Source organism: Pithys albifrons, chromosome 4 (genome assembly GCF_047495875.1).
Source record: "Pithys albifrons albifrons isolate INPA30051 chromosome 4, PitAlb_v1, whole genome shotgun sequence".
Classification (NCBI taxonomy): domain Eukaryota; kingdom Metazoa; phylum Chordata; class Aves; order Passeriformes; family Thamnophilidae; genus Pithys; species Pithys albifrons.
The window spans coordinates 22575004-22601953 of record NC_092461.1 but is presented as its reverse complement, the minus strand read 5'-3'; the positions used below and the strand labels follow the sequence as shown (position 1 = coordinate 22601953).

Here is a 26950-nt window from a genome sequence, read left to right as displayed (position 1 = left end):
ATTATGATACCATATTGCAGAAATTCCAAATTCCTAGACTTGTCTCCCATACAAAACAGATGGCAGCCATCATATGAAATTGTGACCTTCCACGGGGCAAATGAGCGGCTCCCCTGCTGAACTGAACTGCTTCCAACTGCTGCCTGTGCTTTCTGATGTGTACAGAAGTCATGGAAAGGAGCTAGGCACCCAGTTCACTTTCCCTTGCCATCCCATTACAGGGTACCCCAGAAAGCCCATTGCAGTCACCTTGCGGATGTGCTCCTGCAGCCCCCTGACCCCGTACATCCTCAGCACGAACCAAAGCTTCAGCGAGCGGAACCTCCTGCCCAGGGGGATTTGCCAGTGCTGCAGCCAAAGAGAAGAGAGGGCACCTGTGTTAGAGGTCACCGTTTCAGTGCTACAGCAGAAGCTACATTCTGCAGCGGTTGGGAAGTGCAACATTGCCACATCCTACAGGCAGTTGGTAGAGGTGGGTCAAATCATAGTAGAAACATCTATTCCTGTTTTAATGCTCTGGTGCGACTGTTTAATACTCAAAATTTTCAAATTAACATCGGGAAGGGAAGTTGGTCTCAGGATGGAAGGGTCACAAGGCAAAATTTTATTTGTGCATCCTGAATTCTCCTCACAGGCTTTAAAAAAAGAAGTATCTTAGAAGCTCGTTACACTGGCTTGTTTACAGTTGTGGGGCTAACATCTACAATTACAGGCCCATTTTCCATTTCAAAACAACAGTGCTTCCCTGGGTTAATGATTAAAGTGAATATGCTTTCCTTTTTATTTTTAACTGTGATATCTACTTTATTAAAGAAAGAAACAAACAAACAAACAAACCCACAACTTTAGGATATTTCTTTCTACTGCCTGCACCTTGAGATATTGCATATGCAAGACAACTTCTGCCTTCAAACAATTTTTTTTCAAAAATTTTTAAAATTTCAGTTTGAGGAACATTAAAAATTTAGCAAGCTGCATCCTTCTTGGAAAGAAACATAACTTTCTTAGGTTTATGATAGTAATGGAAAATAAAAGTCCTAAAAATACCAGTATACACAAGTAATAGTATTAAATTATTACATTGATGCTGTACTTACCCGATAGTCTGTTACAAGACCTGGAAATTAAAGAAAAAATGTTCATATTGCAGCATCCCAACAGCCAAAACCTTCAATCATTCTGATGTTAAAATCTGTATCTTAGCTGCACTTTATGTCTGCTACAAACTTCAGCATCATCAGCGTCAACAGGACTACTAAATACCTAGTAGGATACTTGGTAGCACATTAAATGAAGGTCCCTGTAATAGCCTTCATTCCTTAGCTAGTCAGAATATGCCACTAATAAACTAAACCATTTACAGAATAAACACAATTTTCCTTTCAGTTATAATGCAGATGCTGTAGGGATGACAGACCAAATACTATGTCTATTTTCTTCTTGTAAGGAAAACAAGCAGAAGACAAAAATTACTATTATTAATTTTGTTTTAAACAATTTGCAGAATCCTCAAACTCACTGTGAACCCAAATTCTCTGCTGTGAAATTTCATCACCTTTACCCTACTGAACTGGCAACATTTTTTAAAATAATCCACTTCTAACTACCTTTTATACTCATAGATATATTTGTTGCTAGTTTGTCAGCATGTCTAATAAGTGACTGGAAAATTGACTCAGAAATTGACCTCTTCCTGCTTGAAGAATAGTATTCTGCATTTTTTATGGATTTTCATTTGTTGTAGTGAAAGTCCATTACAAACACAGATTGATAAGCTGCAAAGCAGTCCAGGGAGGCAGGTAGAAGGCATTTATTAGTTATCCTTTATATAAGCACACAGTGTCAAGATGCATCTATGTTTTCTCTGAATAAGGTAATTAAACTGATGTCATAGTAAATAAAAACTGTAATATAGTTAGTTCATTGCTGTAAGTCAGTGACAAAAATTAAACAGAAGTAAAATTTAAAGCATTTCTTTAGGAAACATCTGTTTAGCTTCTTTATTCTGCTTAAGTATTCTGCAGTGCAGTATAAGGTTCATAACAAAGTATGTACTTGAATTCCTTGGGAAAATGCATAGTGCTCCTGGAATTGTGAACTGCAAGGTTCTATATAAAACTGTAGCTTCTGAATTTGACCAGTCTATGTCATTTTCAGCCTTTACATTTTCTAGGAGTGAAAAAAAAAAAAATAAAAAGCCTAATTCCTGTTTACAAGCTCTCTTGATGATGTTGTTTCATCTGTGCAGCTAGAACATAAGAAAAAACATGGTCCTTCTTTCCCTGTAACAGATAGTCACTGGAAGCTTTAATCTGTTACTATGTTGGTTTCCAGGTGGTAAAAAAATCAAACTCACACAACAACCAACAATCATTAACCTGTTCCTGGACTTCAGGAAATGAATGTAGTTGTCTCAGCTTAGTATCAAGGTAAATTAGTAAGATTCATATTCTTCTGCATTGTAGCAGTCATTTTTGTTTGAAAGCTGCAAGATTGGTAGCAAAGGGAGTAAAGCAACTGGTGACAGATAAATAATCCTACGCTCCTGTAAGGGTCTATGTCTAATGATCCACAACAACGCCTTTCACAAGCTGTGAAGCAGAATGTAATCAATGCTTAGTCCTTGACTCCTTGATTACAAGCCTTAGTCTTACATCTGTATTTAACCAGGAGGAATTGCATTGTGGGAGCATATGTGGCATTCACAATAAAGGATAAAGCTGCATTCTTCTTACACTGCCATTAGGATTTGACCTATATCCTGGGTTGTCAGGCAAGCTAGTATAATCTTCCTGGTGTGATGATGCAAATCACATAAAATTATAATTAACGACAAAATAAAGACTTTCCCCTTGGGGACATGCATAATTGCCATATGGTTATTAAGAGTAATTGCTCACAGATATTTTTCCACTCATTGAAATTCCTGAGTGAGAGATGAGTGAATTCAGAAATACTACTTAATTTGCTTTGTAAACCATGATAGAAATTCTCAGACCAGAGACATACTCAGAAATTAAGACCCTCCAATAGACAAGTCATACTTCCAGGAGTGCTGGCGTCCCACAAATCACATGGGAATCAACAGGGACTGTAGCATGTTTGTGTAGTAAATTTGTAGCAAATTTCACAAAGTCTATTGAAGGCATAAGTGTGGGTTGGAAGTTTAAATAGAGGCATTTGCATTTGAAAAGTGTTTTCCAACTCTTTGAAAAATTGATATTAAATGGGAATAGAGAACAGAAAAAAAGTAGCATGACTAGACTGGTAGTAATCAGCTATCACAGCTTCTGAAGGAAAGATGAAGGCTGAACAACTTTTTATCAAACTGAGGTGATAAAGTTTTCAGGTCAACTAGGTGTCCTAACTGAAAGCATCTACTTTTAAGAAAGATTTGATTTTCCTCTGGTGTTATTTAATGTGGGGAAGGCCTAAGGCTCTTGTATCAGCACTATCAGTTGTCACAGGAACATATTTTAACTTCAGTTAAGGTTGGATTTTTTTTTCACCTAAAGAGAAATATTTTTAATGTATGTTAAGTAAAAGCTAGTGCCTTAAGTCTAGTTGCTGTGACTTGTATTTTTCATTTTAAAAGGCCCAAAAAAGCGTATTTTTTTTTCTTAACAATTCTAGCCTTTAGAGGATAAACCTCAGCTCCTGAATTACTGCATGTTCCTGTTTACTTCAGTGTTCTATATTTGCATTGCTTGGCAATGGAGGAAAGGAATAAAATGCAAGCTTTATGCCAGTTTAGAATTAAGGCACAGGAATCCATTTTTCTTAGGGCTTTTTAGTGAGTGGTGGCATTCTGGATGGTATTAATTTAAATGTCAATGAGATCATAGCAATAACAAAGAGAAGATAAAAGTACTCAGGATACACTTCTGAACACAGATCAGCACCATCAATTCCAGGAAAAATAGGAGATCGACTATATGGTGAAACTATCCACTTATGATTCATCCTCTTATGAGAGTTATGAGGGAACTTCCACCTCATGTTGACTCTGCACTGCTGTGACCTTCTTCAAAATTATTCAGTTAATAACCGAATGTGTAAAAATGGGCTTCAGGATGGCAAATATCACTCTGCATTTGCTAAGTCTGTGCAAGGAGCAGCACTAATCCATTAAGGAGCTTTGTACAGAGCCTAAGATTCATAAGTTCTTTGTGAGCATTTTGTGAAGAACTTTCATGAGCATTTTGTACAAGATAGATAGTCTGCTCTTACTGCCTTTCTCTACAGCCAGTGTAAGAACAGGAGAGCTACAGGATAATGTCACAGAAAGCTATCACTCAAAAATACAGCAGAGACAGCAAACACAGTTCACCCTGTCTTTGTGGTTTCAGGGAATTTTTGCTCCTCACATGGGTTTTTGAAAAATTTGAATCAGGGGTTGCATGAATAGCTGAGAAAACAGTCACACACTTTAGAAACTCTAAAACCAAATCAGATCCTGAAACCCTTCTGAAGGTGTGTTGGGACAGGCAGGTTAAGGAACTTGATACACAGCAGCCAATAATATGTTTTTATGATGGCCAAAAGATCAAAAAGAATTTTCTCAACACTCCTATAAAGGATCAGTGGTAAGTCTGAAGTGGGGAAATCCCAATACGAAAACACTAATATAATGCTTTATAAAATTACTTTCCTTCTATTGATTTTAGCTAACTGAAATCTTACTAGACAAATATGCACTTTAATAAGCTTAACTCCCTTGGGCACTCAGAAAATGGAAATAGGCTCCTAAACAACTTACATAGTTCTAAGAATTTCAGTTTTCATCTTAACTCCTTTCCCCCTCCCCCCCATTAAATGTCAGTATGCAAACAAGATAATAATAATCTCATTTAATTGTAAAATTACCAGACTCCTGATGGTGATGCTGCAGATAAAGAGGTTCCAGTTTAAAGGCACCTATTAAATCTGATCTTTTTTTCACCCTGTATAAAAAAAAAGAGAGAAATCAAATTAAGAAATTTAAGAATAGAAATTTAAGGGATTACATTTCCACAAGAAGTGGAGTCAAAATGAATATGTTTAAACTGGCATATTTCCTGAGCACAGCCTGTGCCATTTTCAGTGCTTTTTCACAGCCATATCAGTACTGTACTTACAAGTAGTTAAGTGTAAGGCTCAGCAGGAACGGGCAGCATGACTGCACGAGTGCATATTTAAAAACAGACAAGAAACAGACATAGAGGATCTTTTTATGGTGATAGACACTCACACCAGAATGTGTAACTAGCTGAAGCAATGTTAATGTTTGCAGTCAACAGAAGTTGTCTTGAAATTGCTGCAGCACAAAGCTGCGTGGGAAGAGCTGTTGCTTCCTGAACACCGTGCTCAGCCGTGGTGAGTCCCTGTGTGTGCTGGCCACTGCCTCTCCATGCTGCAGCCACTGTCAGGGAACAGCCACCCCGCCCAAATCAGGCTTCCCCCTTGTGCCACCCTGCCCTTAGCAAGGTCCCATACACAGGCACTGACAGACACGCTTCAGCACAGCGCAGCACTGAGACGCACACCGTCCTATTGGCAGCCAGTGGGTGGGGTGACTGGACCGAGGCTCAAAACCCAGTGTGTCCCTTTCAGAGAGAATAAGCTATGTCTTGCCAATGGTTAAGAACAAGATTTTTCTGGTTCATGCTTCATGCTGTGTACAACTGACTCACCTCCACAAATGCTGTGGGTTATAGAGGCAGAAGAAGAAGAAACCATAAATCAGAAAAGGGAAAGACTGCTATATCATTATATTAGGCCTATAAATGTATTACAAAGTAAGCAAAAATTGTATCAACATGGGAATACTTTAAATGATCAAAGTCGAAACCTGTGTTTTAATGTACAACTGTACATTTCTAAGTAAAAATCTAATGTCCAGTATTTTACTGTGTATGTATAAATGCACAGGACAGTACATACTCCCAACTCTCATTCATATCTCCGCTGTGGTCATAAAACATCTTATTCAAACAAACAAAAGACCTCTCACTAATGGCCAGGGACGCACCAAGATTTAACAGCTGAGTTCTTGCCTTCAGGCATGGAAAGTACATAGCTGAAGATAAGCAAGCTTATGCACATGAAAATAAGAACAAATTTTCAAAATGCTCTCAACAAAAACAATTAGTAACTTATTTCTGTGCTGGAAATGTCCCATGGACAGAAGGGAGAAACTATTAACTGAAAGCAGGTTTAATAAGGGTAAATATTTTTAACAAACCTTAGATTGTTCTACTGTGATTTGATATGTTTGATTACTTTGATATATTCATGTTTCAGTAGCTAATTCTGTCTGCAACTAATCCAAGTTACAAGCAATGTACTTAGTTTGCTTGTGAGAGCTTAATTTCTTCTGTTAAACAGTGGAACAGATAACTATTCTGCCAGGGCATCTAGCTTAGAAGACATCTTGTACTTTCTTGATGATGTCACTGCTTTTTCAAAAGTAGATGAGGACTTCACAGGTCTTAATCTGGCAACCATGAAAAACTATTACTAAAATAAATCCAAAGCCTGGACATCAGTGTATGTGAACCACTTGAGTTGCACCTCTTTACACATGCCTAGGTTCCACCCTAGGTATTTAAAGTTTGTGGTAAGTGCTTGTGTGGTCTGGACAAGGGACATTACTGGAAAACTCTCCAGTCTAGTAAGGCACTGATTACTATCCACTATTGATTGCTCAAACTGGCAGGGACAAAATAACAAAGTACAAGGGCAATCAAAAGAGACTTCAGGGCCCTGGGACGGTTGGTAGAGGAATCAGGAGCACAGATAGTAAAGAATTTCCTCAGTTCTTCTAGTAATGAGGAATACTATTGATAGGAATAGGCAAACCCATCAGGTCAATGAGTGGCTCTGAGGTTGGTGTAATCAGAAAAATTTTGTGGTTTTTCACCATGAGATGATCTACTCAACACCTGACACCTGATGGGATGCACCTGTCTCTGGGGGGAAAAAAGAGCTGGATAAACACATCATGTGGTGGGTGAGCAATTTGCTCATGGGTCGAGCACAGAGGATAATAGTGAATGGGATAACATCAGACTGGTGACCTGTCACTAGTGGGGTTTCACAGGGCTCCATCTTAGACCCTGTGCTCTTTAACATCTGCACTTGGGCGCAGGACTGGAAGGGATACTAAGCAAGTTGGCAGATGACACAAAACTGCGAGGAGCTGTTGACTGCCTTAAAGTCAGGGAGGACCTGCAGAGACCTTGACAAATGAGAGAACCATACGAAGTTTAACAAGGCAAAGTACCAGATTCTGCACCTGGGATGGGGCAACCCCAGATGTACATACAGACTGGGAATGAGATGCTGGAAAGCAGTGCCACAGAAAGAGACCTGGGGGTTCCGGTCGATGGCAAGTTGAATATGAGTCAGTAGTGCCCTGACAGCCAGGAGGCCCAACTGTGTCCTGGGGGCATCAGGCAAAATATCACCAGCCAGTCAAGGGAGGAATTGTACCACTCTACTCTGTACTTAGGCAGCCTCATCTTGAATATTGTGTGCAGTTGTGGGCACCAGAATACAAAAAAGGCATTAAGCCATTAGAGAGTGTCCAAGGGAGGGCAATAAAGATGGTAAAGAGCCTTGATGAGAAGCCATATGAGGAGCAGCTGAGGTCACTTGGTCTGTTCAACCTGGAGAAGAGGAGACTGAGGGGAGACCTCATTGCAGACTACAACTTCCTTGTGAGGGGAAGAGGAGGGATAAACACTGATCTCTTCTCTGTGGTTAGCAGTGACAGAATGCACAGGAATGGCCTGAAGTTGTGTCAGGGGAGGTTTAGGGTGGATATTACAGAGAGGCTCTTCACCCAGAGAGTGGTTGGGTGCTGGAACAGGCTCCCCAGGAAGTGGTCACAGCACCAAGACTGAATAAGGTCAAGAAGCATTTGGATGGTACTCTCAGGCACATGGTGTGACTCTGGAGGTCCTGTGCAGGGCCAGGAGTTGGACTCGATGATCCTTTTGAGTCCCTTCCAATGCAGTGTATTCTGTGATTCAGTGACAGGAGTGGTGTTCTTAACTTTCTTTGCAAATACCCCTGGCTGAATGAAGGATCACATCAGAAGGACATGACGTGACAGTTTTGTGGCAGTTCACGTAGGCAGGGCATGTGGGAAGGGTGCTGCAATCTGCAGGTAGGTCCACATCTCAGGTAAGTACTGAGTGCTCAGGAGGTCCACACCAGAGTGCTGAGTGCTGTAGGTCTCTGCCATAGCAGTGGGCACTTGTCTCAGAGCCAAAGCCAGTGTGTCTACTGAGACAGCCCCTGAGCAGTCTGCTGCTTAAACCCAGACAGAACTGGTAAGGAAGGAGATGCCAGTACAGCTGGTAATTTGCAATGGATGACCAGATACTTCTGCTGGAGAAAAGGCTGGTACCTGCACAAAGTGTGCACAGGTTGATTGCCAGTTGCAGCAGGTGGCTGAATTACAAGACACAGTTAATAGGCTAAGCAGCATTAGAGAGTCTGAAACAGAGAGACACACAACTTTGGAGCTATACATTCGGTTGGGCCTAGATGACCTTTAAGCTCCCTTCCAAACCAAGCCATTCTGTGTGCTCTATGATCTACAGATAAACATTTCCTGTAAGCACCTTCCATCCAGATACTAGAACACCCTTCCGAAACAAAAGTTAACACTTAAGCTCTGAAAAGAGTAATAAAAAACCAAAAATATCAAGACTTTGCAAGATTATTATTTTCACTGTCTCTGAACGAAGACACTTCTTCCTATTTTATAATATTCCAGAGTAAAAATTAAACAAGTCAAACAAAACTGACTGGTAGTTTCAAGGCAAAGTCTCTAAAGGACTCTAATATTTGAATATAGAAAATGTACACTTCTTGGAATGGCTATATTAAATTCCTGTTCACAGGAAATTGACTGCTCTTTTCTGTACATCAAGAAGTCTGAGAATATTTTACAAAAGGTTTATAATTAAATTGCCTCCAAATCCAAAATGGTATCAGTGCCACATATTGCACTGAGTAGTCAAATAATTACATTACTGATCTAATGGCTAGATTATCTTAATCAGCTTGCAGCGAAAAGAAATGCGTGTGTTTATTGGGGATAGTGCTGAGGAGCCTGGGTTATTTAGAAGCCTGCACATCAACAGAACTCACATTACTGTGGTTCTGAAATGATGTTCAGCACTTACTGAACTCTTTCCATGTTACCACAACATCATGCTTAATACTTCCCATGGATCCTAAGAGGACTATTTATCCTTCAGTTACTTTTTCTTAACATGTTCCTTCATCCTTTATTATTCCATTTCACCTTTTCAGGCAGTCTTATAATTGGAAAGAGAGTTAAATTTTGGGCATGGGTCTCATTGAGCTGGACAACACATTTGGTTTCAAGTCAAAGAGTTTAAGTGTACATTTCATTCTTTATTAAGTGAATAACATCTATACATAAATGCCTTGCTGAAATGAAGCCTGAATAGCTATAGTTGTGGAACTTTCACTTTGAATAAAGAGCCATGTTCCAAGGTCTCTTGAGATTCCTTGTCATGGAATCTTCCTACCTATGAAAACAAACCTTTTATGCAATGCCTTATTTAAAGAAAAAAAATGGAGTAAAATACTTTCCTAAGTCTAAAGTCTAAGCTTTGCTAGGAAGAAGCTAAAATCACATGAGATGGGAACTCACAGTATGATTGTATATACCTTGTCTTCCTGGAAAGCCAGGTAAAACACTTTTAACATAGTTCCACAGGGGTTTTGGGAAAAGTAGAATTAATGAGAAATTAAATTGTTGGGGACTAGACTCTGGCCCCTAATTGTTCTATAACCATTAAAGAGAATGATAGTATATTGCCTTATTTGCGAGTGGTTATTTTTTTTAACAATGTCTTTGAGTGATGAGAAAAAGATGGGAGAAACCAGCAAAGGAGTTTGTTTCATTGTCTTCCTATTTCTATATACAGAGAGACACAGCACGTCATGAGGCACTTATAAACTGGAGTGTTGGGTTAATCACTGCCACTACGGATGAATCAGGGTCAAAATGTAAGGCATTTACCCTAAGGAAAATAAAGAAAACATAATGGCTTGGAATATTTGAAATGCCTACATCAGCTAAAATATTAAAGTAAAAAATGTAGTATATTACCTGAAAAGTCAGCTTTGCTGGGGATATTAAAAAAGGCAAAGGTTAACCAAAAGTAACTGAGTAATTACTGTCTCACATTTATTATTGTTTTTAAAAAGGTGACTTTTTCAGCATGATATTTTGAAGTCTTCTTTTTAGCATTCTGGTTTTGCTTCATTTTCTCATTTTTGCAAATTTTGTTCTATTATGACTGAAATTAATGTTTTCATTTATTTTGATAAATAGTCTGCATTTGCTGAGTAGTTTTTTTGCTAATAAGTATCATTAGTTGTGATGCTGGTAAATGTCTAGTTTGGGACACAATAGGATGATATATTACAAAATGTTTTTAACGAAAACATGCTATTATTACTGCCACGATACTTTAGCTTGTTTGAAAGTATGTCTATGGGTTTCTATTTTGGCATCTTTTTACATCAAAATATTGTCTCTGCTGTCATCTTGGGAAATGGAAAATCAGTACAAAACTACATCAATAGTCCTTTTTGAAATCAGCTGCTTTTCATCAGCCAAATCTCAAACATTTTTAGAAAGGCTTTTAAAAGAAAAAACTTCCAATGAAAAGAAATTTTATGGAAAAGAAAAACAAAAAGCTCTGCTTTTAGCACGCTGTTCATTTCACTCATATTCTTAAATGAAGTTTTTAATTTGTTTTAAACCGTCCCAAAATGGACTGAGTATGAATCTGCAGACTTTTGGGGACTTCTCTCTCTTTCCGGAACATAATGGAGAGTTCAGGTTTATTTCTAAATTTTACGTTTTTGAAACTTGGATTAAATGAAAGTGAATTTTGTAAATAATTTGCAAGAATTAAAGCTATCCAGTTCTCCTCATTTTAATAGAGAAATGTAAAGAAATATCTACTGCTAGAAAGGCAGACAAATATAGCCTGAGATGTTTCCTTCTACTGAATACTTACCACATAGCAGAGCAGTCAAAATTCACTAGGAGCCATTTATGAGGATTAAAGTTAAATGAATCTGCAAACTGAGAATGGATAAATAAAAAGAGAATTATGACAGAGAAAAGGATTCATGTGCTAATGATACAACTTTATCAGATTTTCTGTATACACCTTAACTATGAATGAATTCCAGAACTGGGTCTTTATAATGCTCATGCTGATGACACCTTACTAAGTAACTGTTTCAGTTAAAACTTTATCCATTTTGGGAATGGAATTCATATTCCAGGTGGGCTGTTAGAGTATTGGCATTATCAATATTTTGAGCATTTGTTAATGATTATACTTTTTAGTTACATATGTTATGGAAAAGTATATATCTTATTGTAAACTAAAAACTAAATAAATCTCACTGTGGCTCCTATCACATTTCCAATAACAATTTACTAAGCTTTCTATTTCCAAGAATATTAAACATCTACACACAAAATTCAAATATATAGAGACAATGATTTTTTAAATTTGGAATCTGCACATCACATTTATTCATAAAATTAAAACTGACTGGGAAATAATGTTCTTTCTTTTTTTCTTTATACTGACAAGGTATTTTCTATCAGTAGAAATTACTTTTCCATCTAAGTCAAAGAGTAAGGACTTGCAATACATGTTTATACACATCATGTGCCAAGCCCAGTTTACTTGAGATGTGTTTAGGCATGGCATTGGAAGAAACCCAGGGAGCTAAGATGGACATCATGTGGGAACAGCTTCATCCATGTTTTCTGTTTTAACAAAGGCAGAAGCCATCAGCCTTAAAAAAGAGGGATGGGGGCCTGGCAGCACAAAGGTCTGACTATTCCATATGGCACTTTTCTGTACTCATTTGCTTCTCATAACCTTCCCTGTCGCTTGTAAACAATTAACAATTACTCTAATAAGAGAAGGTTATCAGTCTGTCCATCTATCTATATATCTATCTAGCTATCACTCTGTACTCTGTAAGGCAGGAAACCTATTCATGGTTGTTAAATATTTACTTTTATGACAAATGCTGGCCCAGACAAGGGATGCTGTTTCATTTCCTTCAGGAACCAATACCAATAATTTAAAAAATATTCCCCCACAGGAAATTACAACAAGCTTCATTTGCTGATAAAAAAAGAGACAGAAAGAAATGCTTTATTTGTGAGGGGGTTTTCCCTCCTCTTCTTCATTAGTCATTACCTATCAGTGCTGTGTTTAAACTTCTGGCTTTACCAAACAGTAATATTTTCTCCACTGACATGGAAGACAAGGACTTATCTGACTGTCTGAGGGGAGCAGCAGGAAATTGAAGTATTCTTATCTAAGCAACTGAATGCCAAGTAGCTCAGCAAGGCAGGGTGGAAAGGAACAGGAATGCTGTTGGGGGAATATTTCATTTAGCTCCCTTGATTATTAAACCCTGTCTGTTTGAGATAGAGCTACTGGCTCTAACCTATATGACTTTCAGGATGTAAGAAAAAAATCAGACATAATCAAACATAGTTTTTTGGAGGGAGTTAATATTTTTTTTCTGCGTAATGTAGAATTAGGCTTTAATAAATGTGTCCTTTGGGATATTTTTGAAATAGTTCCTCTTTTCTATTTGGTAAGACACTTTGTTGATTCACTGCTACTTGCTATTCTGAATGACAGACTTCTGCATAGTGGGGTAACTTGCATACTCCCAGCATAAATCAGTAAAAATTATATAAGTTTAAGCAATGTAATAGAAAGTACAGTCATTTGCAGTACAGCTCACTCAGAGATTGTGGAACAGCCATTAATCTTGGATGCATAAGCAACACAGAAATTTTATGAAAGAGCAAGGTTTTAGCAGGCTTCTAGAGAAAAAAAAACATTCATTCACCTCCACTCCATTTAAAAGATGCCTGAATTCAGGGCAGATGAATGCACTCCCAGCATAGGCTGCATCAATATGCATCCAGATATTTTCCTTATTACCTAAAAAAAATAATTGAAGGGGAAATAAATTAAACAGCAGATTAAAAAGCCCTATTAATTTGCATGAAACCAAGTGCCTGAGAGGTTTTTCTTTGATGTTATTATTTTCCCAATTTAAAATTAAATTAAGACATTAAATGTTTCTACCATTTGGTTTTTTTGGTAATACATAAAGATGTATACATAACATATTATTTTTCCTTCCTACTTCTACAGGAACAAAGTCATAGAATCATAGAATATCCTGAGTTGGAAGGGACTCACAAGGATCATTGTGTCTATGTTTAACTCACTAATATTAAGCAACATAAAATATTATGTGATTTTTTAATTTAAGAACCATTACAAAATACACTTTAAAAAGATGTATCTAGAGATTTAGCTATAAATTCTATGGTAATCAAACTACTTTAGCAGGAAGCTAGAATATTAGCTGTGCTCCCCACTTCTAACTCATGAATCAAACATATTTCTATACAGTATTTTTTACATATTGATATATGTGCATTCACATGCTTTTGAACTACATGTAACAAACTATTTCAAGGTCAGTGACACATGCAAAAGAAAGCATTGAAATGTCAAAAGTGCTAGTTTTGTTTAGTTACTGAATGGTTTCTGCAGAAATATTTTGTCATATGAACAGCTCATGTATTCTCTGTAATTTAGTATTCACACTCTATTATCAATCACCAGTATTAATGAACTTAGTAACAATTCTGGTCTATGAGTTGATGGCTGAAGCCCACATAACGTTTTTACACTGATCACCAAATAATTCTGATGGTTATTTCCATGTATAGAGGTATATCCATTGAGATCTGCAGTTGGGCACCAAGTTCATGCTGAAATTTTCATTCTTGAGAACTACATTTTCTTTTTGCATAAAAGTCTGGGAAAAGCTAATAAAACATTATTCACAACATCCACAGGTTTATTTGAAAACATGTTGAAAGTTCAACTGATTAACTATTTTTAAATATGTTCATACATACTAAGAAGAAAATTAGGCAGGAAGGCTCGCACAAGGCTTCTGATTTCAGTGGTGTGAAATCCTTCTCTTGATCTCTGCTGCACAAGCAGGGAATCACTGAGGTGAAATCTCATGATTAGCTGCTATACCAAAAAGTATTTGTGTATTTGTGTCACTTTTTTATTAGGTCAGGTCTATAGGAATAACTCAAACAGCAAAATAACCTGTAGCTGCTAAGCAGACTACTAGAAACCTATTTAGAAAAGAGAATTGAGAGAAACTGAGTCTCTGGGGCTTGTGCTGGAGAGCAGGAAACCTCAGGGAGCAAGTGACCACCACACAAGCCTCAAAGTTCTAACCCCCACCTGAATAAATTAACAGAACACCAAATGTAGCTGTGCTTCTATGAAGCTGTTTTCATTTGCTTATGGCTATAAATTTCCTGTTCTAAATGCACACTTGAATAGATGTGGTGCACTTTGATTGCATTTTCATCGGCCAGCAAGTGCCTGCATTTGACAAACCCTGCTGCACATCAAAGCCTGACACAACAAACCATAACACAGAAATACTTATGAAGAGTCCACGACTTGATCACTATATTAAAACCCTGGCACTTGTTCTGTTTTCTTGAAAGATGAGAACCAGGCACAAATAAAACATCTGGCACAGAGGAGAATTGGAGTTTAACTTTCCCCTGATATTCACCATTGCTCTAGATGCACTTGGAGCTAGAAGGGCTACAAACTGAAGCATTTACAGTAATTTTTAACTTACGATGTTACAAAGTATGTCTCCCCAGAAAAACACCCTTGAGGCAATACTTTTTAAAAGTTTTAGAATGCACATTTGCTGCTTGACCTAATATTAGAAATAAAACTGTAACTGAAGGTCTCATCTATAAGTAGGTTTATTGAATTTGGACACTGCACAATGTCCTGGAAATGACTCAGTGTGGCTTAAACTGACATCTGCAATTTTAGAAAGAAACAGCAAAGACTTACAAATAGGACCCAGCTCTAACAGTTTGTCAAAGGAGCAGCAAGGTGTGGTTCCAAGTGTTGCACAGAACTGCAGAACCAAAAAAAAAAATAAAAAAAAAACATTAAAGCACATAAAATTACCAAATTAAAAAAATCTGTCTGCAAAAGCAACAATAAAAAAAGATAAAACAATATAAGGCAAAATAAACTGATGTAGTCATTACCTATCCTTAGTGGAACTTTTGAGAATGTTGGGTGGGTTTTTTACCAAAGCTCCCATAAGCATCCATTGAAATAGATGCATAAAATCAAACGTCAATATAAAATTGATTAATAAGTACTGCAATATAGTCACAGGATTATACTATTGCTATAATTTATATATTTTCTATGTGTTCCACATGCTTATCGTGTGGCCCAATACTAACCTCACACATGCTATTGCCACCAAAAGAATTTGCAGTGCATGGTATATAAGCAAGTTCTGAACTTGAGCAACTCTAAGGTGCTGGAATTCTTGTTGGCAGAGTAAATCATCAAATGCTGCTGCCTTGATTAGAGCTCTGCAACAGAGATTTGTAACTGATTTATACTCAGTGGATCTGCAGCCTGGAACCTGTTCACTGCCAGCATACATTCACTATTAGACTTGCAAGATTTTTACCCAGATAAAATTATTGCCCCAAATTCATCCTAAAATACTGGGACTATTCTTTCTTCATTCTGTTAATGTCTCATTTAATGCACCTTTCTGTGTGACCAGTGGGTCAAAAGCAGAGGTAACATAAATGCTGAACTTTCACAGTAGAAAGAGGATATAACTAGGTGAAAATGAGGTATCATAATTTACTTGGAATATAAATGTAGAATTTTAACCAAAAAAAACCCCAAACACCAAGTGCATTTAAACTGACTATTTTATTTTTCACTGATACACTTACGTTTTAAACATGCTGTTTCATTTCTGAAAGCACCAATAAAGGCTGGGTCTGGTTTTTGTCTTGTACTGGATTTTAACATAATAAAAGACCCTTTACTGTTTAAATAGACAAATAAAGTATGCTGGGTTTTAGTCAGAGTACTGAAGTACAAAAGCATCAGATAGTTTATCCAGGATCACACAGCAACTACAGTACAGACAGGAGACGACTATAAAAATGCCAGATCCAGAATCTTGCTTTTTTATTTAAGTATTTCTGGTTTAATTTTTCTGCCAAGTACACTGTCAATGAACTAGCCTTTGCTTTTACAGTTATTCCCTATATATCAGCAGCTAACCACATATTTCCGTATGTGTGTGTGTACATGTCCCTCAGTGAATTCATAATGGGACCAATAAAAAAAAAAAAGGAAAAACTTAAAGGGTACTTGTCCATCCTCTAGAGCTTTCAAACAAACATACTGTCATAGCAAAACCTGCGAAAAGCAATTATTAAAATAATAAAGGGACAATACAGGGTTTTTTCTGTATCAAACTACTAAGAAACCAAGTTTGAAACAAATACCTTTCTGAAAATGAGAAGCACATTGTATACATAGCAGGTAAAATTGTGTGGCAACATATTTTTTCCTCAAAATAATCTAAGCTTTATCTGTACTGGGCCTTCCTATATTCCTGAGACACATGAGAAGAACAGAAAAATGGAAGTGCCTTGAGGTACATTTATGACTTCTCTGAAAGACTAATCACCCTTTGAAGAAGGTCACTTTGAAAGGATTGCAGGATATTTTTAAAAATAGGAATAAATTTGGTCCCTATTTTTACTAAGAGAGCATGCATGTATGGAGTGAAAATACACTTATCCCATTGCTGTTTACCTAGGATGTTTCCACAATCAGAAGAAACCTGCATTTCAGCTTTGGCAGAAGTACAGATCTAGACACTGGATCACAAGAAATTAAGGATACCATAATGAAAATTCCAACTTCTCTATATACGTAAAAAATAGGAGTTAAGCCATTGAACTGGGAAATACTCAAATAAAAGAGTGCATTATAGACTTAACACTGCTTTTATACATATATTTTATGACAATATGGTATGAATGTCTGACCAGACTAGAGTGAAATTATCTTGGCTAGTTTAGCATTTAAAATAATGAGATTTCAAAATAGAAAGTTACATATTATTGCTATTAGTGCTGTGCTGCCATTAAGGTGTTCTTGTAATTAGGATAAGGAGTATGTTTTCTCAATGAGAGATTATATGAGTTCAAACATTATTAATTGTTTAAATAATGGCTTATTCTGTAAAGCATACCTCAGTTTCTAAAATAATTTTGTTTTCCTCTCTGCGGGTGTCTAAGCCTCAAAGCTACTTGCTTTAATTCTCAGAAACCACTTAAAGTGACAGCATCTACTATTGTCAGGACTCTCATTACCCCACCTCAGTACTACAGAATGAATCTAACTCAATTTGTAGCCTATGTAACACCAGAAAAATCACATTTGTGCAAAGGGTAGGGGACAGGCTGCATCACAGAAATGGGACTGATGGCTCAGTATAGCCTGCAGGCCTTATCCTTTGCAGGCTGAGCACTTCAAATTTGACTCAGCCCAGGCTGTGAATACAAAGCAGCTAAAAAGCTTACATCAGTCATCTCATGTATTACTTTCCTGAAATGAAGAGCTATGTCAGGAAACATGCATGAATCTTTATGATGCCTAAGAGCAATTACTCTCAATCTTTTTAACTGGAAGACCTTCTATAGCTTTTGAAAAAGACATGGACACATTTTTCACAGTTTCACCACAAAGCTTTTCATTTGCAAATAACTAAAATGAAGCAGAAGTTTCAATGTTCCCTTATTGTTTTTATTTTCTCCTACTCAGTTCATTGCCAGGTTGCACTCATGAGAATGTTTGTGGCCTGAAGAAAACTGCAACAGTTCTCTAAACCACCATTCAGTATTTTACAAAACAGTAATCACTCACAAACTGTGGCTTAAGAAATATCACCCTAGACATCTGTACATGTCTCAGAATGCTTCTTTCAAATGGAAATCCATGGTCAGGATGTAAGTGTTGACTTCTACTGCAAAGATGGCTCCTCTGTCAGTCTGATTCTGATTTATGGTTTCCCGAGTGAGTCTGGATATAAACAGGCTGCTTCTTAATATCCTGCAGATCATCATTGAGAAGAGTAATTTCAGCTAAGATCAGAGAGATTTCATGCTGGGCAGCAAGGAGACTGTGTCATAGCAGCTTTATATTGGATAAGGTTGGTGCAGTATATTGTACTGTATATACAACTGTATATATGCAAGCTGCAATCTATCAGTGTTGATTTATGAAAGACAGAATAAAGCTCACAGGCCACTTACACATTCAAGTGAACTGGACTTGGAGGAAGTGGACGCTACATGTGCATTTAGAAGTGCTTAACTTCGTGGTCACCAGATTTGAGCGTCCCAGTCAACATTCAGCCAACACAGAGGTCTCTCTCAAGTTGGGACCACAGGGTCCAGCTGAGAAAGGCCTTTAGACATGTGCTTAACCACCAGTGTGTGTTTATAATTAATGAAATGGATATGATTTCAGCATAAGCTCCCCATTTAAGAGTGGCCAGATGAAGGGCTGTGTATCACACATGCTGGGAAAACGCTCCTCAGTAAATTGTGGTAACTTCAGTGCCTCAACACCTGACATGGTTAAGTGCTTTGTTTGAACAGTCTGCTTGCTTTACTATATGAAAATACCTGTTTCATTCTGCAAAAGTATTTTGAAAGAGACAAATTAACACAGGTCTGAATTTAGAAACAACAAAAAGAAAGAAAACAAAAGTAGAGATCTAGTTACCCTGTTGGCAATAGCCTTCACTGAACAGAGTGATATACATATTACTAGTGCTAAAAGATACTGATGGTGAGTAGGAATGCAAAGGCTCCTTTTAAAGACAATGCCTCTCCCCCAAAAAAGGCTGACTGCAAAATCCTATGTATGTTAAAAGCAAACCTGTATTTACCAGATTGCTGTAATGACAGAATCTCTTTCACATCAAGGAAACCTGACCCTGTTTCTCCACTTACAGGTATAGGGAAAGCACTTCTATCAAGTTCATTATAATGATTCCCCATTTTTCATTAAATATGAGAGGGGAATCATGCCTATAGGGCACTGTAATTTACTTGTATTTTCTTTTTAATCCCTTACAAAACTTCTTCCTGCTGATAAAGGAGACTGCAACAAGGCATCTTCATTAAGAATGATCTTTCTGCTGTCACAAGTCTCTTCAGGCAGAATTTCTTCCATCAAACTTGTTGCTGTGATGTTGAATCACTCCCCTTAATGAAGGACCAGTGAATACAGGGAGACAAGGAATCAAGTGGTGTAAGGTGTTCCCTTGGTGATGTGCATATCTTTGTTGCCAGAATGAAATAAAATAATGCCAAATTACTCAAGAACAAAAGAAATGGAAATGTTTTTGAAATCTTCAAGCCAGAAAAGGGAGCACTAATACAGTGCATGGACTGCTGCTCAGTATGACAGAGAATTAGCACACCTTTTGAGTTAAGAAGCCAACCATAAGGATAATGAGATTTAGTTTAATCTAAGCTGACATGTTTTATGTATGCCAATAAATGGAAGATCTGGTACAGGCCCTATTAGCTCAGATGGAGCCTCTGCAGTCTTTGAAAGCCTGTTTTGCACAGGTAAACAGAGGAAGAAAAACAACAGTTAAATCACCCTTTGTAAAGGGGTCACTGAATACATAAAATAGATTTTTTTATTTCCTTTTTTTACACATAGAAAAAAAAACAAGGGATGAATATTTATGAAGAGCAAGTTGCCTTTCTTTTTTTGTTAATGGACAAAAGTTGAGGAAAAAACACACTGACATTGTAGTTAGTGCATGAAGACATGATTTAGTGCTGTACTGTTAATTGTTTAAATTTAACTGTGAGATATACAAGTAGGGTCCTGTGTAAGGTATTATGAGCAGGGATCATATAACAGTGAAAGAAAACATGCTTGTGGCATGTTCTCTGGCTTCTGTGCAACCCACAGAAAAAAGTTCATTTTGGAAGCCCTAGAGATGTTTTATTTTTCAGTCATAGTCTTATTATACTGGAAAGCAATTGACAGCATGTGCTTGGTCACTCCAAGGACTCACTAGTTCTAAGCAGCCTAGAAATTAGCAGCATTCCACACAGATAAAACCACTTTTCACTCTAGTCATACTACATAAAAATAGTCTTTAAAGGTTAATAACAAGAACAATAAAAACATTGTATTTTCAAAAGAGCTTGGTGAAATTTAAGCTTCTTTGTCCCATTTGGCACTTATCCATGAGTATAAGAAAGCTTAATCTGCTAATTCTTCTGAAAACATTTCATAGAAATTTAAGTTCATGTTAGCTCTTTTCAAAATGTTACCGCATGAAAGAAAGTAAAAACTGCTGTCAGACATGACTTTTCTGAAAAAACTGAGACACATTTTTGAATCTCTTAAAAAATCTTGTTTCTGAAGTTCTCAGTTTCTAAATTGGTGCGTTTTTTCTTCAGTTTTTCTTCAGTGGAGGCCATTAATAACATATTCTTTGTAGTATATTATACCCCTTAATAGATCTACACAGCCCATGGTCAGTATCAAATCTTGCAGAGGCATAATGCTTGGACATAAGCAAAAAGTTTTGTTGGTCATGTACAAAACCGCAACAGAAGTTAGTTAATTCATGGAGAAAAAACAAATGGTAAACTCTTGTTTTAAATTTAAATAATAAGAGTGTTCTGAACTGGCAGAAGGAGTAGGTATGATCAATAAGCAAATATACTTTTTGATCAGGTACTTAAAGTAGAACAATGATTTAGAAATTATCTAATCTAACACTGTTCTATGTCCAAAATTGGGAGATTATGAGCTTAAGCTACTGAGACATGAACACATTTGCTTTTTTCTAGACCGCTGTAAAAGCAGGAGTCTCTGGAAAAGAAAGTGGACAGATAACTAGAAAAGATGACACCTGAAGTTTCCACAGCTGCATTCCCTACAGCTCACATGTTAGAGATTAGTTAAGTATTTACAAATACTCAGCTGATAAAGTCAGATATTGATGATATTTGGGGCATATTGTGGAGATTCATTTCTTTGCTAAAGTAGCAAGGAGTGGAAGTTACTTTTTCTTGAAGATACTTAATCTTGAGAGAGCATATTTCAATTAATTTCCTTTAAACTTTTTTTAGGTGTAAGTTAAAAACTGAAAAATAAATAGTTAAGAATTCAAGGTCTAGGAGATTGTAATGCTGCAGGATTACATACAACTACAAAATTGACCCCTATTTATTCAACTGTCTAATATAACTTCAAGTCCTTTTAAAACATCATTTTGCTGAAAAGTGCAACCAGCTGCACAAATTAGTTTCTCTTCCTGCACAGAAAAGCATGTGAAGAACACTCATGGAACCTCTCCTAGTATTGTAGCTCAGCTGCCTATCAATGTCTCTGTCAAGAGATGAGATCATCAGAAGAAAAAAACCCAGTGATTAATTAAAATCTAGTACTCACAAAGAATGGTATAAGACCAGCAGCTTTGTCTTCATCCAGAATTTTCTTCAGGGCTGAACCACAAACACTAAATGTATCATCTGAAGGAACATTTTTAATCTTCACAGCACCGATTAATGCAGCCCTTTCCACAGATGAATGAGCCTACAAAAAAAATGGAGAAATTTCAAGACTGACACCTTTTATTGAAATGTAAGAAGTTCATTTGAATTTAAAAAGAAAAAAATACTTTCTTTCAAGTTAAAGCAACACTTGAGGTCCTGTGATTATTGATGGTTTGTAAGAGACACATACCTCTCCCTCTTTCATACAGATAGACAGACACATGGACACACATACATATATACACATACACACACAATAAACTAATAGAAACCCTGAAATATCCTTGAGACCATTGCCATGACACCATTCAGACAAGAGTTCAATTACCTTAGTGAGAGATCTATTTAATATGGTAGGATTGATGTAGAGCTTGAGGATTTGGCTCTAAATCAACCAAAAGATGTGCAGATAATCAGCTTCCCTGATAATGATTCATTTGCTCACTAGCATATTTTTATGGCATACAGCTTTGCTGAATGTTAAAATTATACAAATCATGGTATGGTATAGACCAAGATGACAGGTTTTTTTAGATTATGTACTGACTAAACTGTAGTTCAATCATTCATTCATTTTGTTAGTCAAGTAAGGATTATTCCCAATGTGTTAGTTACAACTCGTTTCATTTGAGTTCTCCTGAAAGAATATTTTTTAGGCCATCAAGCACATGTCAGTAAATAAAACCAAAGATATCACTGAGAAATTCTTGTCAAATTCTGAAGTACAATAGAATAATAACTAGAACAATGACGACTGACAGTGAAAGATGCATTTGGCCACAAAATACTCTCATTTAGACCATTACTGAAACAAAAAAAGAAACTATTTTACCTTTCATCTTCTACAGTTTCATTAATCATCATTCATTTGAAAGAGAAAAATTTCTCATCTTTTCGTATCATACTATTCTCATTCACATCTCCATCTTACCTTTGTTGATTCTTACCAGAGCCTACAAGAATGCTTATTAATTCTATTTTAATTAAGCACATAATCACAGAAATAATAATCCAAAACTTCAGCTGAACTAGACTAGATGAAGATAAAGTTTTTGCCTTTCACCTTCACATATTCCTGAATGACATGTTTTAACAGTAGATGTACCATTAATTTGTATCTCAGCAGTGCCAGTTGTTAAAGTGCTTTGGTAAACTAATTAGGCACCAACTTGAGAAAATTTGGAAGCCTAGACTTGAAATACAACTTTTAAAGTGGAAAACAATGTGTGGCATAGCAATACCATACTTCATTGAAGTGAACAATGGAAAAAAGTGTTTTATAGCTTATTTATACAAGAATAATACACTGAGGTTGTTAGCCAGTAAGAACCTCTAAATTGCTTCATCAAGACTTAAAAAATGTAGAAAGATTCTCTCCCAAATACCTTCTCGCATTGTTGGGCTCTCTCAGTGAATGGTTTTCTCTCCCACAGAATGGCTCACGTGTAACTTTCTTTTGTGGATTATTGCCTGTGACTCACACAGGTCTGTTCTTAATGCAGAAGGAACGGTGAGCTCTGCAACAACCTGCTTTGAAAGGTCAGCAGTATCTTAAGGCAAATCCTTCTGTAAACATAAGATACTCTGACCTTCAGTAGGCAGGAAGGCCTGTCAGTCCTCATTTCAGGTCAGCCACTTACATGGGACAAAAAATCAAAATAAGCAAAAGGCTTTGTGCATCACTGGGTCAGCCAGAGCTCTGGGACTGGTGATCTGTGCAATGCCGACCTTAGGGTCCCAGGCAAAAAAAAGGACAAATATCCTTGTGCCACTTGAAAGCAGTTATCTTTCCTCATATTTTCTTGTCCCAAATCTTCTCACAATGCAAATGTAGTTCCTCCTCCCACCAGTAAAGAGCAAGGATACTTTTAACTTCTTCTGCAGTGCTTTTGAATATACACTTAATAGTAAATTGAAGTAAGGCTGAAACCTGGCCATTTTGTTCTGCATAATCAGATATTACTAAAAAATAAACATTAGGTACTAAGGGAGAGGTTTTGTCTGTCTCATTGACATGTAGGTAAGAAAATGTTGCAGCTATTAAGAAAAACATTGCTTGGCCCTTCAGTAGGATTAGTGTGTCAGGAAGGTAGCAGCAGCAGAACTCATAAGAGTACAATTTGTTTTCATTAACAGTAAAAACCTCTCGTGGTCATGGCCTGCTGAGAATTTAGCATAACTCAGTCTGATAAATACCACTCACAGTCAGAAATCAAGGATTACATTTTTTGTTTCCTTATAAGATTTCTTATTTGAACTGACAGATGGAGATCTTATTTTCTTCTTAAAAAAAAAAAAAGTATTGTTTTGGGCTTCTTCAAGTATTGTGACTAATTTGCTTTATATTCCTGCATTAGGTTTGTCTGAGTGCAAGCACCTGCACCCATGTGTGCATACAGGGGGATGATGTATGTGTGTTTGTTCGCACCTGTGTATGTAGGAGGTAAATAATGTGTGCAAAGATGGACATACAAGCTTGAATGTAACAAAAGATGGCCTAGACCTACCCAACATAACTAGAATTAACACCTTATTTATTTATCTTTATTTACTTCAAATGGGCTCTTTTTATAAAGAAGCAATACTTACATAACACTGATGTCTGTATATCTATTCTTTGTGTTATGGTAGCACACATGAGATTCCAGCCCACTTATCATAGAATCACAGAATCACAAAATGGCTCAGGCTGGAAGGGACCTCAAAGATCATCTAGTTCCAACCCCAGTGTCATGGGCAGGCACACCTTCCAGTAGACCAGTATGCTCAGAGCTCCATCCAGCCTCACCTTGAACAGTCCCAGGGATGGAGCATTCATAATCTCTCTGGGCAACCTGTTCTAGTGCCTCACCACCATGGACAGTAAAGAATTTCTTTCTAATATCTAATCCAAACCTGTCTCGGTTTAAACCATTCCCCCTATCCTGTCACTACATGCTCTTGTAAATGTTTTTTTTTTTCCATTTTTCGTGTAGTCTCCCTTCAGAAGAGTCATAATTAGGTCACCCCACACCACAGCCTTCTCTCCTCCAGGCTGAACAATCCCAATTCTCTCAGCCTTTCCTCAGACAAGAGATGCTCCATCCCTCTAATCATCTTGATGGCACTCTGGACTTGCTCCAACAGGTCCATGTTCTTCCTTTCCCCTGCTGCTGGGGACCCCAGAGCTGGATGCAGTGCTCCAAGTGGGGTCTCACCAGTGCAGAGTAGAGGGGCAGAATCCCCTCCCTCGCCCTGCTGACCACGCTGCTTTTGATGCAGCCCAGGACACAACTGGCTTTTTTGGGCTGCAACTGCACATTGCTGGGTCATGTCCAGCCTCTCATCTACCATCACACCCAAGTCCTTCTCAGCAGGGCTGCTCTCGACCTGTTTATCTCTGTGTGTATTGATGGCAGGGGTTGGCCTGACCCAGGTGCAGCACTTTGCATTTGGTCTTGTTAAACCTCCTGAGATTACCATGGGCTTGAGCTTGTCCAGGTGCCTCCAGACGGCATCCCATCCTTCAGGTTTATCAACCACACCGCTCAGGTCGGTGTCACCTGCAAATTCTTGAGAGTGCACTTGATCCCATTGTCTATGTCCTTAATGAAGATATTAAATAACACTGGTCCCAATATGGGCCCCTGGGGGATACACTTATGATGTACAGTAAGTTTTAAATAAGCAAAACCAAACAGTGACCAATCCAAAGAGTTTATACTTAATTCACCTGCCCATTCAGATGGCTATAATTGTTAAGTATAGATGACATGTTTCCATATTGAGAGATACTCACCTGATCAGAAGCATAAGCCACCAGCCTGCCCATGATCTCTGCTTCTGTTAGCTCAGGCTTTTCTGACTGCACCCGTCTGATAGTTTTTGTTCTTGCAGCAAGCAGTGAAATCAGGGTGGCCTCACTTGCACTTCCCTGTGGACAAAATGAGAGAAGGTTCAAAATTAAAACATTCCAGAAGAAAAGCAATGTTTTCTTCTGCATGAATCTGTGAAGTCAGTAATAGAAACTGCAGATGAGAATGTGTAATCTCCTACTTTATAAAAATATGTCTGACATCAAGGGAGGAATCCATTTGATCTTGGTATCCTCCTTCCTGATGCCTTTGCTCCCTTTATTCTCTATGCCTGTTCACCTTAGGCACCAGCCTTGCAATCAGTGCTAGAAAGCTGGACTCAACAGACTTAAAAGTATGTGAAAAGGCTCCCAAACCAGGCACCAATCAGTTGTTAACCAGTAACAATACAGAGTAACTGCTGATTTCTGTTACTCTGGATTTCTGCCATTTAAGTTCCATCAGGATCTGAATGTCAGCTCTCACTTCACTCAAGCAATAAGCCTAATTATATGCCTTATTTGGCATTAGAATTACCCTGGACAACTCAATTATTGTGACTGAAAGAGAAAAAACAGTGAAAAACCAAAAATGCTGTGATTCAATACAGTTAATGGCATTTCAAAGTATTAGTTATGTATGTTTTCTTTATCACAGACACACAGATGAAAAGAATAGTTGAATGCTATTTCTAAACTACACTTTGACTTACAAAACATCAGTTTAAAATGTGTCTGGGATACTCTGGAACAACAAAGGGGGATTTTTTTGTATCAATTTATTGGTAAATTTCACAGAGTACAACTTTCCAAAAATTCTTTTTACAGTTTTCATGTATAATAGGCAGAGATTAAGAGATATGCTCTAAACTGTTCTCTTAAGCTATAAGTAACAGTTTGTAAAGACGTGTCCATAAACATCAATGTATTCAGCAAGATCAAGATTTTAGGTACTTTCAGAGTTGATCAGTCATCATTTGAAACACAACAGTGCCATGAATACAGCTGATTATATTAACATGTATGTCTCTGAAATATCCCCGGTGTCCACAAACTAATGAATGGTGGTTTTTGTCCGGTACCAAAATTCTATCCTCCATCTGTTGAAGACCTGTGTATACTTACTAATTACATCAAATATTTAAATACTTGGGAAGTCTTTTTTCTTCCCTGAAGGTGGGCCTGATCTGACAGATTTCATATGTGAAAATGATCCCAGTGAATCCAGACTTTCTCCTATACTGAAATCAGCTGAGTTAGTTTTATGAGACAAAGCTGTCTTCTACACATGGAGAAATCATCCTACTTTTTCTATCTAAAATGTTTAAATATCTGAAATAAAATAACTGTTTACATTGATAAGTGTATTTCCAGGACATGTAAGGAATATGCATACTAAAAAATAAAGTGCACAAATATATAAAATGGCTGTAGGAAATTACAAAGGTTAAGGCATTAATTTGAGATCTGGAAATTTAGGCCCGCACTATTCTGGTGACAGCCTGGCTGGGTGGGCAAATGAC

General features: G+C 37.3%; 1 protein-coding gene across 3 annotated transcripts in view; it reads right to left on the bottom strand.

The window, feature by feature from the left end:
* The window catches only part of DDC (dopa decarboxylase), an 80622-nt gene that overhangs the window by 16094 nt on the left and 37578 nt on the right, over positions 1-26950 (bottom strand). For all 3 annotated transcript variants that reach the window (XM_071553626.1, XM_071553627.1, XM_071553625.1), the window contains 8 exons: positions 25374-25508; positions 21492-21635; positions 15009-15075; positions 12937-13031; positions 11058-11125; positions 4867-4943; positions 1098-1117; positions 250-348 (listed from right to left, as the gene is read on the bottom strand). In XM_071553626.1, the coding sequence (XP_071409727.1) occupies positions 250-348; positions 1098-1117; positions 4867-4943; positions 11058-11125; positions 12937-13031; positions 15009-15075; positions 21492-21635; positions 25374-25508 (705 nt within the window). The remainder of the gene's footprint in view (positions 1-249; positions 349-1097; positions 1118-4866; positions 4944-11057; positions 11126-12936; positions 13032-15008; positions 15076-21491; positions 21636-25373; positions 25509-26950) is intronic.